The sequence below is a fragment of the Procambarus clarkii genome, chromosome 7 (assembly GCF_040958095.1).
Source record: "Procambarus clarkii isolate CNS0578487 chromosome 7, FALCON_Pclarkii_2.0, whole genome shotgun sequence".
Taxonomy (NCBI): domain Eukaryota; kingdom Metazoa; phylum Arthropoda; class Malacostraca; order Decapoda; family Cambaridae; genus Procambarus; species Procambarus clarkii.
The window spans coordinates 10,176,976-10,190,969 of NC_091156.1; the positions used below are offsets into that span (position 1 = coordinate 10,176,976).

The 13,994-nt window shown below is 39.0% G+C and overlaps 1 protein-coding gene across 11 annotated transcripts in view; it reads left to right on the top strand.

The window, feature by feature from the left end:
• Positions 1-13,994, top strand: part of LOC123761342 (excitatory amino acid transporter 3) — a 167,395-nt gene that overhangs the window by 148,909 nt on the left and 4,492 nt on the right. For 6 of the 11 annotated variants that reach the window (XM_045747303.2, XM_045747307.2, XM_045747308.2 and 3 more), the window contains exons 6-11: positions 2,268-2,319; positions 6,111-6,155; positions 10,664-10,850; positions 11,379-11,612; positions 11,979-12,173; positions 13,604-13,738. In XM_045747303.2, coding sequence (XP_045603259.1) covers positions 2,268-2,319; positions 6,111-6,155; positions 10,664-10,850; positions 11,379-11,612; positions 11,979-12,173; positions 13,604-13,738 — 848 coding nt within the window. Of the gene's footprint in view, positions 1-2,267; positions 2,320-6,110; positions 6,156-8,530; positions 8,564-10,663; positions 10,851-11,378; positions 11,613-11,978; positions 12,174-13,603; positions 13,739-13,994 lie in introns of all 11 variants that reach the window. The other 5 variants (XM_045747305.2, XM_069312752.1, XM_069312746.1 and 2 more) reach the window with 2 other exon arrangements.

Genomic DNA, 13,994 nt, shown 5'->3' on the forward strand with positions numbered 1-13,994 from the left:
CCTTACAGGCAGACACAGCTCTCTGGTTCATTATTTTGCTTGCTATTATGAATCTATAGTGCCCTTCAGCAAGTGATTGGTCCACACGGTCATCTGCCGAACGTGTTGATATTGAAGGCGATTGATTGATGAAGATATAGCCACCCAAAAGGTGGCACGGGCATGAATAGCCCGTAAGTAGTGGCCCTTTTGAGCCATTACCAGTATCAGTAGATGATACTGGAGATCTGTGGAGGTGCGACTCCACCCTGCGTGACGGGAGACGTCTTCTCATATATATTGAAGGCACTGACTTATTTCTTTCACGGGAGACGTCTCCCGTCACGCAGGGTGCAGTCGCACCTCCACAGATCTCCAGTATCAACGATTGATACTGGTAATGGCTCAAAAGGGCCACCACTTATGGGCTATTCATGCCCGTGCCACCTTTTGGGTGGCTTAATCTTTATCAATCTTATTTCTTTCTTAGCCACTGGTCTACCTCTGAACCATCACACACCTGTGGGGGTGTTCAGGGCATCCACCAGCGTCGGTAAACGACTTTGAGATAAGCTTGTGTGGGTATTCCCTGCGTCAAATGCCTGAAGGGCGGAGATAATTTAAGTTTAACGTGTTTGTTGCGTCTTTTCTCCCATTGATGTTCCATTAAATAGTAAAACTTGATAAATCCTATATTTAGGGAATATAAAAGTTTCTATTCGTTGTGATATTCTGAGATCTGTTAGGTCGACATACTCTGATTTGACATTATTAGAATCCTCGTTATTTAGCGAGGATTATTTATTTAGCTTAGATCCCCGTTATTTAGCGTTTATAAATAACGAGACAATCGTATCCCAATTTTCTTTATCGAGAAGCGGTAAATGTTGATTAATATCTTTATCCCTGATCTTTATGGTGTGATAGGCATTACCTCAACATTACTAGAGCAGCGCGGCCAACCCTGTTTCCCCTTACGTAATAGTAACCATTACATAAGTCTAATTTGACATTCTTTTCCCATTATAATATATGAACGAAGACGTGAAGATAATGTACAAAATGAGTCTCTTACATTTCACAAGAATAGCTGTATGATTGTGTCCATAACGTATACATTTATATGCATTGTGAAGACGGGTTGCAAGACTATTTGTTACAAGAATAAGGAAACATTGAGGCAACCAGAATATAGCGTGACACCGGACTAGGCTGTGTTCTTCTGTATACCATACCTTGAGGTTACCTTGAGGTGCTTTCGGGGCTTGGCGTCCCCGCGGCCCGGTCGTCGACCAGGAGGCCTGGTCATACATAGACCTCCATAGACCAGGAGGCTTTACCATAGTAAAGCTCTTTAGCATAGTTCTAACACTTCCGGACCTGGGCGTTCCATAAGATTGTCACCATTTGTAAATATTTACATATGTTTATAACTAGTATTTCGCTTGACGCGGAGGCTAAGGACTTTTAAGATGTGCTTCCTTGCAATCGTTTAATAAACTTTTTGCCTTTTAAAGGGATTACAGTCTTCAGATAAGGGGTATACTAGGTAGTTTATAAGAGTAGCGATGACGCAAAAGGGCATTTGATGACGCATTTTTCTCAGATCTTTGACTACTCTGATAAGTGGTATTTGTGTCACGGAGGTCATATCTTGATTCGAATGGTCGGTCTTTTAAGAAAGTTACTCTACACAGAAACAGCATTCATTTATCACAGATTCTTTGCTAAGACTTGAGGAAGTACCGCGGCTTAGATGTGTATACAATGAAGCAGGTTTCCAGACATAACGGACTAGATCAACGTTATAATATTATTGGGCGACTCGGTGGTAGAGAATTACACAAATAAGCATCTTGCTGCCCAATTTAGATCTTGTAGAGGTGTCGGTCAAGTGTGAGCCAGTTTAATTACGGTACATGTGCAATTTTAGATGCAATGTGTAGTCTAAGCCAATTACCACTGAATAACAAATATTGTGTTTATATGTATTATATAATGCACGAATCTAGTTCAGGTACATGAAGACATTTCTGAACATGCATCTTTGCAGGAACTGTACACTGAATAAATTCCTCGTTTTGGGTCATACTTAAATGGATATTGATGCAATAGTGGTCTGGGGGAGGGGGGGGGGGGGCTTGAATCCTATAGATTGCCAGAATATTTTTAAGGTAGGTTTGTCTCTCTCGTCTTTAACTTTGAAGATTCAAGCATACTTGAAAAGTTTAGGATTACAGTAAAGTTCTTGTTGTAGCTGCCTAACCTGTGTTGTTTTTTCTCTACAGTATAAAACGGTCATCATAGAGCCCAAGCTAGAGGACATGGAGAATGGCACACGTGAGTACCTCCCTTGTCTCGCGTACTTCATCTACCTCTTCATTTCATCTATCCAAGCACCACTTTTTTTTCTCTCTCGGCCTCTCCTGCACTTGTCTAGGACGCGCTCTCCTTTTCTCCCCCGACCTTAAGATAATCATGTTACCGTCATCACTCACTCTCAGGTATGTTATAATCACGGTCGTTACACCCCTTAGCTGCGCTGTTGGTACGATTATCACTATCAGCAGCAGTTATCGAGATATTGAAGAGCTAAATCTTAGCAGGCAGTGCTTTCATTATCACTGTGGCTCGTTTTCTATCATTGTCCTCTCGGTATAGTTCGCGTCTTTACAAAAGTCGTCAGCGTCAATGCATTCATTCCACTGGTTGTTGACACCTCTCCTCATCTTCACTGCGTTATCATCGCCAGTTGCGGAAATTAAAATTGATAATCATCCACCATGTAATGACACGCTAACCTTAATTTGCATATTCTACAATGGACGAATAGTCCTTGTGTAACATCGTATGTCAGTGTAGCTCTGAGTTATCCCATGCATTTGCATAAATGTTGATTTCTGTTGCATATTGTATATACTGTATACTAATGCAGTTGTTGGTATACAAGCCCCCTTGACAGGCGTCGCGTGAATAACCTACATTAGTCACTAAATTATAAAGTGTATTGGAGTTTTTAGTGTTGATAATGTCTGTTTGATCAGAGCAATTAAGACTCTTCAGCATATCCGTTATGCTATTGGGGAATATTTCACTAAAATATGAATCATGTTATATACGTAATTTAGCAGCCGCGTCCAACAGCCTGGTTGATCAATCCGGCAACCAGGAGGCCTGGTCAACGACCGGGCCGCGGGGACGCTAAGCCCCGGAAGCACCTCAAGGTAACCTCAAGGTAAGGTACAATGTCTCGCGTTGTGAGTCAAAACACCCATTTCACTTATGGTAAAAGGAGAAATGCTTGGAGTGACTCTGTGTACATGCGGCTCAGGCTTGGGTACAAATATTACTGGGAATATGGGATAGATGTTCATGGTAATGACACGAAGTGTAAACTATGTGGTATGTTAAGGTCTCACACCCTTGCCCATTATATTCTTGATTGTCCGTTGATTAGTGTATATAGAAACACTGAGATAAGGACTGTTACTGAACAAATAGCCTGGATGTGTCACAACGGAAAGGTTGATGATATTCTTGAGAGATATAAGAATTTTGCACCAAGACTGTAATATTTTGTTGAATTATCTGCAGGTGTCTTGCAAATTGTCTATACAGTATACCTAGGTCATAAAAGTATTTGTGTGTACGTCTGATACCATACTCCTTGTGAGGGAGGAAATGTATATTTTTACCTCTCAGAATGTTTGGTAATGTGTTTATTTGTGATGTGTGTCTATGTATATATTAACACGTTGTACTGAACGGGGTGAGAATAGCTTGAGCTACCTCATCCCTTTGTGTGTATTTTACCTCAATAAACTTATTTCAATTTCAATTTCAATGTCTCGCGTGAATACGTCGCATGGACTAGTCATTCTCGACTCCTGGTAATGCCACATGGCTCAGACACAATGGTTAAGCTCAACAGTGTTTCTTATCCAGGTTGTTAACCCGGAGTTACTTTAAAATTGTTGTTAGTGTCATGTTTCATGGAGATATGTCAGTTTGTTATGCTATCGCTTGTGTAAGGGTAGATGAGGGTATACTTGCTCGATGGTGGTTCTCAGTGTGTACGTGTTAAATGGCAGTTCTCTCTACATGTGCCTGGATGACCTATTGCTTCACTGGCGTTCTACATGTGACGTTTCATAGGCTCCCATTCTATTAAACGTTCCCCCCTCTTCCCGACTCCTTCCTATAGCTTGTTGCCGCCGAAGGCGGCTAGTTTATTGTGCACCCCATACTCATCCTGTGAGCGATAGCGCAAAAGCATTACAGAGGGCACAAAAGGTCTTTATCAGACCTCATCTTAGATTATTTCATAAACAATTTCATCTGTCATTCCTACAGCAACCGAGAACTAACCCATCTCCCCGTGAACCACCGCCCTGGCCGTATTCCCACACTTGTCACATGCGATGTACCAGGACAACTGCTAGTCACCAACCCACGTTTCTTTTGTCACTGGTACACACATGTCTCCTGTCTCGGGTTACCCGCGTCCCCTACTACGCGGCCACGTTTTTGTCGCCGGCTCACCACGGATGTAGACCAAAGTTTGTTACGAAAGCCAAAATAAAAAAAGCAAAACTTATCAATTAAACCAAGAGTTGGGCGTGTTGTTAAGTTTCCCCGACGGTAGTTATACGGGGAAATTACAAAGGTAATTTTAATAAAGGTATTAACTTTCATTCCCATTGTACGGGTCTTAATTAATCATTAGCTGCACATTTTCATAGCTAAGAATTTAAAAGGTGCTAGATTCCCCCCCCCCCCCCACCTTTAATATTAAAAGCTCTTGCTAAGAATGACTTTTTCGTATTTTTCTATAAATAATTCGTTTTTGTTAAAGGCGAATGTGGTACATTATTGCACCTATAAAGTAGCAGTGGCCTAAACTTCATTTGCGTGAACGCAAGTACACTAGAGGATGGTCTGTCCACTCTACAGTAGCAAGAACCTTTCAACGTGGCCTTTCAACTCTTTTTGTATTTACACGCGTTGCTCAGTTACAATTATGAAGCTTTCACTGCCCCTTCACTTAGATTCTACAATGAAATGCCATCTGTAGATTTATCCGAAATACATGTAATTATTTTAAGTAATCCAACATAATTTTCTTGGTAATATCGTATTGTCGGATGAAATATATTTTCATACCTACATGGGTTGAAGATCGCGAAACGGTATATATATGTCGTACCTAGTAGCCAGAACGCACTTTTATGCCTACTATGCAAGGCCCGATTTGCCTAATAAGCCAAGTTTTCCTGAATTAATATATTTTCTCTATTTTTTTTCTTATGAAATGATAAAGCTACCCATTTCATTATGTATGAGGTCAATTTTTTTTATTGGAGTTAAAATTAACGTAGATATATGACCAAACCTAACCAACCCTACCTAACCTAACCTATCTTTAGAGGTTAGGTTAGGTGAGGTAGCCGAAAAAGTTAGGTTAGGTAGGTTAGGTTGTCGAAAAACAATTAATTCAGGAAAACTTGGCTTATTAGGCAAATCGGGCCTTGCATAGTAGGCATAAAAGTGCGTTCTGGCTACTAGGTACGACTATATATATATATATAATGAACAAATCCACAAGGGCCGTGCGAGGGTTCGAACCTACGTCCTAGAGGATCCCAGACGCAACCTTAATCTTGTATATATAATCTTGTTGAGAAATGGTTGGGAGTCTTGAAACGCTAGTACAGTCTTGTCGTAGAGATCAGTTTCTGGGTCGGAAGTAATTATAGGCTGTTGGGAGGAAAGTGGATAGAATTAAGTTTAACGAACGGAAATATGATCTTAAGTCCCTCGTCAAATAAAGGTTAAACGTGAGAATGAAGTGGGGTGGTCAGGCAACCTATTAGAGATTTCCCACAAGTATCATCTTGCGTGCAGCTGTGTGTTGGTGCACTCGTGCTTGCGTGTGTAAACAAAAGTACTGTCCTTGCTTGTACTTGCTAAATGGAATTGCGATACATGCATGTATCGCAAACAAAAATATTTAGCTGTAAACTACACCATATAGTCTTCATAATCACACCTTAATTTCCCCCACTGCATGCTATGGTAAACCCTCTTATTTACTTTACATATTAAAGCGGAAACAATTTTTTGCATTGCAGGAAAAGAATCATGGAAAAGAAAATATAATTGGACTGAGGGTACATGTAAGTAGTTGGCAAAGTCGTGAAGCAAAAGTTCATCGTTGTAGGTGATGCCACCGATGACACTGGTCACTGTTGCTCCTTTATAGCCACTGTTGCTCCTTTATAGCCACTGTTGCTCCTTTATAGCCACTGTTGCTCCTTTATAGCCACTGTTGCTCCTTTACAACTACTGTTGCACTTCTGCTGCCCACTACTTCTACCTGTGGCTCGCACCTCTATGCCTCGCACCTCTATGCCTCGATACTGGCAACTCCTTCACTCACCAATATCTCTTCCTTATCCAGCCATCAGTTAAACACACTGCTTAAAAAAGTGTTAACGTTGACCAGACCACACCACACACTAGAAGGTGAAGGGACGACGACGTTTCGGTCCGTCCTGGACCATTCTCAAGTCGATTGTGAAGAGGAAGTAGATGCAGATAATAAATAGGCTAGAGAGGTGTGAGGAGCAAAGTGTAGTAGAGGAGATAGTAGTAGGAATAAGAACTGCAGAGGGCCTATTGGCCCATACGAGGCAGCTCCTATTATAACCACTGAATGATTCACCTTCTAGTGTGTGGTCTGGTCAACTTACTTTAGCCACGTTATTGTGACTCATCGCTTGCAAAGTGTTAACGTGTTCATGGTAATGGAGTCTTCATTTTCTGTCGCTCGAGTTTCCGGTGTAGTCGCTGCTGCTGAGACTGTGGTATTAGTGATGGAAGGTGGTGGTTGGAAGTAGTTGTGTGAAGGTAATGATGGTATATAACTTCTATTTATTTCAGGGTATCTTCAGTAACTTTGTAAGACTTGCTGCCAGACCTCTGGGAGCAGTCGGCTGCTGCTTAATCTCTCCTTAATGAATGTTGTATTTTACATGTGAAGCCTTTCAGCTTATACTCTTGTTCGGAGAATTTAAAGCAGTGTTTCCCTCGATAAAAAGCTTAAAATGTGCCATGTTAGTTATCTGCTTCAACAGCAGAGACTGTCTGGGTAAAAAATGTTTGATACGTTTGTAGGGTAAATAGGCCTCTCCTCACACAGTGTGCACACGCACACACGGTTTGCTGTATAATGCAGTGGATGGAAGAGTTTAGCAAAGCCACAGTGTTGCAAGATTGCGCTGCACCATCGCATGATGGAAACTATGAAAGACTCGTCAGGATCAAGATAAAAAAAAAAATTGTTACAAATAAATGAAAATTGGCAAAGAGTAAAGATCGCAAACAATTAAAAAAGCGGCTTTAACAAAGTAATTGACCGGAAGCTGGAAAGGCAGGGATATTAGGGACTAATGTTTGACCGTGCAAATATGTAAAAGTACACGCGTGCGCGCGTACAAATGTTTACAATTATTGTTGCAACTATAGTAAATCAGCCGTGAAGCACAGCAGAGTACTTAATTAACAACCCTTCCCCCCTTAATGAGGGGTTGGTAGACGGTAGAGCGACGGTCTTGCGTCATGGAGGTCGGCGTTCAATTCCCGACCGTCAAAGTGGTTGGGCACCATGCCTTCCCACCGTCCCATCCCAAATCCGTATTCTGACCCCTTCCAAGTGTTATATAGTCGTAATGGCTTTGTGCTTTCCCCTGATATCACTCCCCTCTAGAATGAACTCGCCCCCCCCCCCCTTCCCCAGGCGATCTAGGTGGGGTTTTGGGATGGTCAAAAGAATGACTGATGCAGTTTAATGCTGACAAATGTAAGGTTTTGAGGCTAGGTAATGATAGTTTACAAGATACGAACCAGATGGTGTTGAGATTGCAAAGTCGGATTGCTAAAGGGATCTGGGAGTTATGATTACTAAGAATTTAAAACAAAAGGATCAATGCATGAATGTTCGTAATAAGGCAAATAGGACACTGGGATTTATTAATCGAAGCGTTAGTAACAAGACACCTGGTGTGGTTCTTCAGTTATATCTAGCTCTGGTTAGGCCGTATTTAGATTATTTATTTATTTTCTATTTATTATCTTTATTTTCCAAGAAAGAGCGTTGGGAATGAATGGGTGTCAATTGCCGGCTGGAAAGATATTGCAAATCAAATGCTATATCTTTCATAGTCAGCCTCCTTTTCCTCTCCAACTCGCACTGCAACGTCGCGAGCAGGACGGATGCACATGTAGATTTTTAAAAAGTGGTCCTTAGGAGACCTATTTATCCTACTTGCGTATTTTAAACTTCATGGTCGCAGTACATGTCTCTTACAATCTTATAAAAGCTCTATTATCGACATTTTATCACTTAATACATCAGTGTCACATTAAAATTATTGATGATAATGAATTCAACAGTATTGCTGAAAAAAGTGCTAATAGATTTGTCTGTCAGACCTGGAGGAAAGCCTATAAATATTATTGTTAGTGCCTACACCCTAACCCTGTTTTGCAGGCTTTCTTTCATACAACTTGACGGAGGATGATCGTAAGTATATATATATGCATATACATGTTCAAATCTGTATTTATGCCTGATGTATGTATTGTCACGCTCTCTTAAACAAATTTCTACCATATGTAGTGAAAAAGAAACAACAAAAATTGTTGGTAATGGTTATAGCCTAGGTTACAAAATCCTACCTTTTTTGTAGCTTAGTTTCATGATAAATGGTAGATTTATTATGTGGAAGGCTGCTTGTGATTGTAAGATGCCTACTTGGGTTCTCTCCTCTTGTGTTGCACCGCGGGATGGCGCCACACATCTCGGTAAAATACAACGTTGGCACATGCCTGGTGGGGGCCTATGACACTTCTTGAAATGTAAGCTGCAACTCCACTTAAGGACTTCACTATATAATCTTTTATTTGCACTGCACAAATTTTCTTCACATGCACAAGCTATAATAATCCAATTGTAGCAATGGTTTAATTTTAGATTAACGCTTAATTAGGCTATTAAATGTAGAAACAAACTCGTGTACTTCCTGAGTATTGACGAAACACCAAAGCACTTATTTATATACTTGTTAGGAAATGTAGTCTCCTGACTAAGTTTTCTTCAGATTTTATTCTTGGCTTATTTTATCACGTTCCAACTTTCCAACTGAAATTCTTTGTTTACTTCAACTTTACCTGCAATTTCATAGCAGGCTCCTTTGTGTTGAAATGAAAAGCGGATTTAAAAATGCACAACCTATTAGAACAAAAATTATGATTGAATCATCACTGCTTCATTATTTATTACCCGACAAGCATGATTCCCAGTGACTGTCAAGCTCTACCCATCTTTTTTCTTTGGCTGTGTCCCATTCTTCAGATTAGTGTGTAATGTATAGCAAAAGCTCTCCAATAACCAGTAAAACTGTTAGTTTCACTAAATAACTAGTTCTTCCTCCTTCTCCTTTAGTTTTAAGTATTTTACCCCCCCCCCCTTCATCACGCAGTTTAAATTGTCTTGCCTGAAATGCTTTGCATAATGGTGGCTTCATTAGTATTAGTATGTGCAACTCCTGTCCCTACAATTTTGCATTACTCTTATGTTCTTTGTACACACATTCTTGTAAATAAATATTATTATAGTAAGCATGTTAACGTTGCCATGTCAAAATTCTGTCCTCCTTCCCCTCACTCGTGCCCTGCCGACCCTTGCAATGCATTTTGCTGCAGGATGCTACTAGTTGTTGTAATGCTAAATTTGTGGAGATATATTGCCAGGATCATCATGGATTGAACAGATTGGCCACAACAGTAACTTTATAAAAGTAACATGAACAAAATTGTACTTGTTTGCCCATGCATTTTAGCTTCGTCCTTGTTACATCTGTAATGATTGATCTAGAGGTGTATCTGTAATTACATTAGTAATAAAATAAAAAAAATCTATCAAAATAAGCAGGTATATATATTCTTTGCATAGTATGCAATGGCAAACAGCCAGGTATTTTTTAAATTATAATTAGGAAGTCATTAAAACACAACATAAACTACTATATATACATTGTAAGTGAACAAAAATTGTATTCTGTAAAAAAAATTTCTTTACCATAAGCACACACAATTTTACTTAGGCTGGAAGTGGTATGGCTAGAGTTGGAAGATTTCAGCTCTTACTTTATAATTTTCGTATGTATTTACCTATTTTTTAGCTTTAATATATTACAATAAATATTTTGCTTAATTTTTAGGGAAGTAAACATTTAGTTGAAATGTACTTGTAGCATTAGATACTGTACACTCATAGAACATCAGCTGCTGGGCTGTATCAAAGTTTATTAGATACTGTATATGTAAATCAGATTCTGGTACTGCCAGGGGAAATCATTTTTGGCTATTGTGTATACAGAATATACAATGAAATACACAAATGTGCATGCACACACACAATGACTATACTTTAATGTATTACTAAAGTTGTCAATCAAAATTGATATATATTCCCATTTAAAATAATTATTTTAACCTTTAGATTGTAATGTTACACATACACGCACACATACATTCATTGAAAACTTCATCATATCATACTTTTGTATGGTTACCATAAAAGAAAGTTTATAGTAAGGGTAAATGTTCTCCATGTTGACAGTGCCCCCCAAGTCTGAGTGGGATATATCGTCTGAACACACTCGTGCTTTAAACATTATGGGGCTGGTGAGCTTCGCTACCTTCCTGGGACTGGCTCTGTCTACGCTGGGTGCGAAAGGAAAACCACTCCTAGCCTTCTTCCAGTCCCTCTCTGATGCTTCCATGGTCATCACCTCCTGGCTTATCTGGTGAGTCAACATAGCACCTTTTGCTATACAAGAGGAGAGTATACTGTACTTAACTAGTGTTTTGCTTGTAAAATGTCGGCTGATAACGTTTTCTGTTTTAATGTTTATTTAAATAATATTAAATGGCCATTCACAGGGCTGTGTAAGGAGTTTTCCAAGCTAAACTGATGTGTAACCAGGGTGAGCTAATCCAGATGAAGGCAATGGCACTTAACAGTGCCTTCATAGATGCAAATTATATTGTGGTCAGTTTGACATGATAAATGTTACTTTTCAATGATCTTTTCTATACTATTATTGCTCTGTTTTAAATTTATTAATGCTTCCAGAGAATCAGTGCTAGCAAAAATTGTTTATTTGGTTAAATATTGCTGGTTCTTACTGGTTTTGTAATGACATGGACAACCTCATCTTTGGGTCGGGGGTCCTTGCCAATGGGAAACCATACATTGTTTTTTTTACCTATAACATCTTGAGCAATTTGTACTATTATTTATTATTGATTAGATTCTATGATTTTTACTTCAGGATTTCCCCAGTTGGTATCCTCTTCCTGGTGGCCTCCATGATGATTGAAATGGAGGACTTCAGTGTCATGCTTGGCCAACTTGGCATGTATTTTGGCACCGTCATCCTGGGTATCTTCATTCACGGTTTCCTAGTCCTCCCTGCTCTCTACACTATATTCACTCGCAAATTGCCATTCCGTTTTCTTGCCAACATGACTCAGGCCTATATCACGGCCTTTGCTACTGCTTCCAGGTCAGTTTAAGAACAGTAATAGTTTTAGGTTATGTCTTTACAGAAACACTTGGTTTAAAATGTCATATTAATTAATTTAGTAGACAATTTAATTTAGCATTGTATTAATATATGATGGGTTTGTTATTTAATCAATTGTTTATAAACATAAGACTTGTTGAAGACAAGCATAACTAAAAACATAACTAGTTGAAGACTGTAACTAACTTAGCCAAAGGAATTTTAGAGGTTCACTTCTTGGGTCTTATTATGTACCTTTGTAACCTATTCCACCATCACCCACAGGATGGGTATGGGACCCATAAATGATTTAAACTAAACAGTATTTACTGTTGTATCAGCATTAATTGAAGAAATCCATCTCAGCTCAGGAACCCTGCCAGTGACCTTCCAGTGCCTTGAGGAAAAAAACCATATTGATACTCGCGTTACCCGATTCGTCATTCCTATTGGTGCCACAATCAACATGGACGGAACTGCTCTGTATGAGGCTGTCGCTGCCATTTTTATTGCACAAGTCAGAGGCATAGCTCTCACAATTGGACAGGTTGTTGCCATCAGGTAAAATTGTACTAATTATTTTATTAAAACTTGGTATCCAGTGCATGAAAATGCAAAAAATTATGGAATATAATTTGCAACAAAGCTGTAAAGTAAATTTAAGGTATGTTGGACTGAAACTAGGGGTGTAAGATTTGTCAAACCCCTCTTTACCCCACAACCACTCTTCTGCAAATACTGTGTATTTAAAGTTTAGAACCCAAGACCCAATTTATTCTACCTTCAGTTGTGAAGGCCCATCTGTTCCCAATTTAGACATTACGTATATCCCATCTTAACCCGGGAACCATAACGTTGTTTGAAGGAATTGAGTATAGTGGTACCACGGTTTTTTAATTTAATCCGTTCCCAGAGAATATTTGAAAACCAAAAATTTGAAAACTGAAATGAATTTTCCCATAAGAAATAATGTAAGTTGAATTAATCCAATCTACACCCCCAAAAATATTACCTAAAAAATATATTTTATACAGAATAATATTCATAGGTACCTTGCCTTAATTGAGAACTCTTGTTGGCATATGAAAGAGAGTGAAGAAGGGTGGAGATGAGGGTGAGGAGAAAGGAGGAGGGTGAGGGTGAGATGAGACGTTTAATGTTTGGAAGGGGAGTCCCCTTCCATTATAACAGCAGTGATGACATTTCTGTGGTATACTTTCTTACGTTTTGCAGGCATACCACTAGGACCTGGTTGTGGCTCACAACTTGCTTGTCTTTCTAAGAATCTGTTTAGACAACTTTTTTTTCCCCCACTTTTTAGCACTTGTCTGTGGCGAGACATCACACTCGCTGTGAATGATCTCATTTTTTTCCTCTATCGTCATCCTCTCAACTATTTTCTTAGGTTGAACTTTACCACTGACTTTCTTGGAACTAATGGTGTGATATATAATACAAACTTGTGTTCAGAAACCAAAAAACCATAAAACTAGGACATTCTTCATAAAGAATTAGTGCTGTCATCACTAGGAGGGAGACACTGGTAAACTGAAGAGCACCATGTGCTCGGACAGCCCATACGTGTATCAACAAACTCGAGTACCAAGGCAAACTTTGAGTACAGAGTCAAATTTTCAAAGAAATTGAACTAGAGGACCGAAAAATTCGAAAATAGAGGTTCCACTGTATAATTAAGCCTATAGTACAATATAATTTGTTTTATGCTTTAATAATGATCACACATTGAGTAATATACCATTCTGCTTATTTTGCTTCTATACAAAATGTCAAAGTAGAGTTCTGTAACAAATCTTTGTTACACAGCATGCATGTCCCAATTTGTAATTCATTTGTTACTAATGTACAGTACAGTATTTATATACAGGATATAATCCCACATGCACTAAAAAATACTTTTATTTAATGCGAATTAAAAGTTTAATTAAAGCATTTCTTTTAGTACTTATTTTAATTGTTTTTTTTATCAACAGTATTACTGCTACTGCAGCTGCTATTGGTGCTGCAGGTATTCCACAAGCAGGTCTGGTTACCATGGTGATGGTTCTTGATGTTGTAGGGCTCCCTGCTGAAGATATGACTCTAATCATTGCTGTTGACTGGCTGCTGTGAGTGTTCCATTGTTACTACTAATCATTTAATTTTAATATTTATACAATTCTCTACTTGCCCCACCAGAGCCCAAGAGTTTCTAGACAAGTGGTTCTCAGTCCCAGGTCACTTCAATTCCTTCCCCTTGCCGTCCCAGGTCACTTCAATTCCTTCCCCAGTTTGAATAGTCATCTGGTCATATTTTCATCATTATATTTTTAGTGGTTATTGAAAGTGACACTAAATTACTTTTTGAATTGCTATTAAATGGAA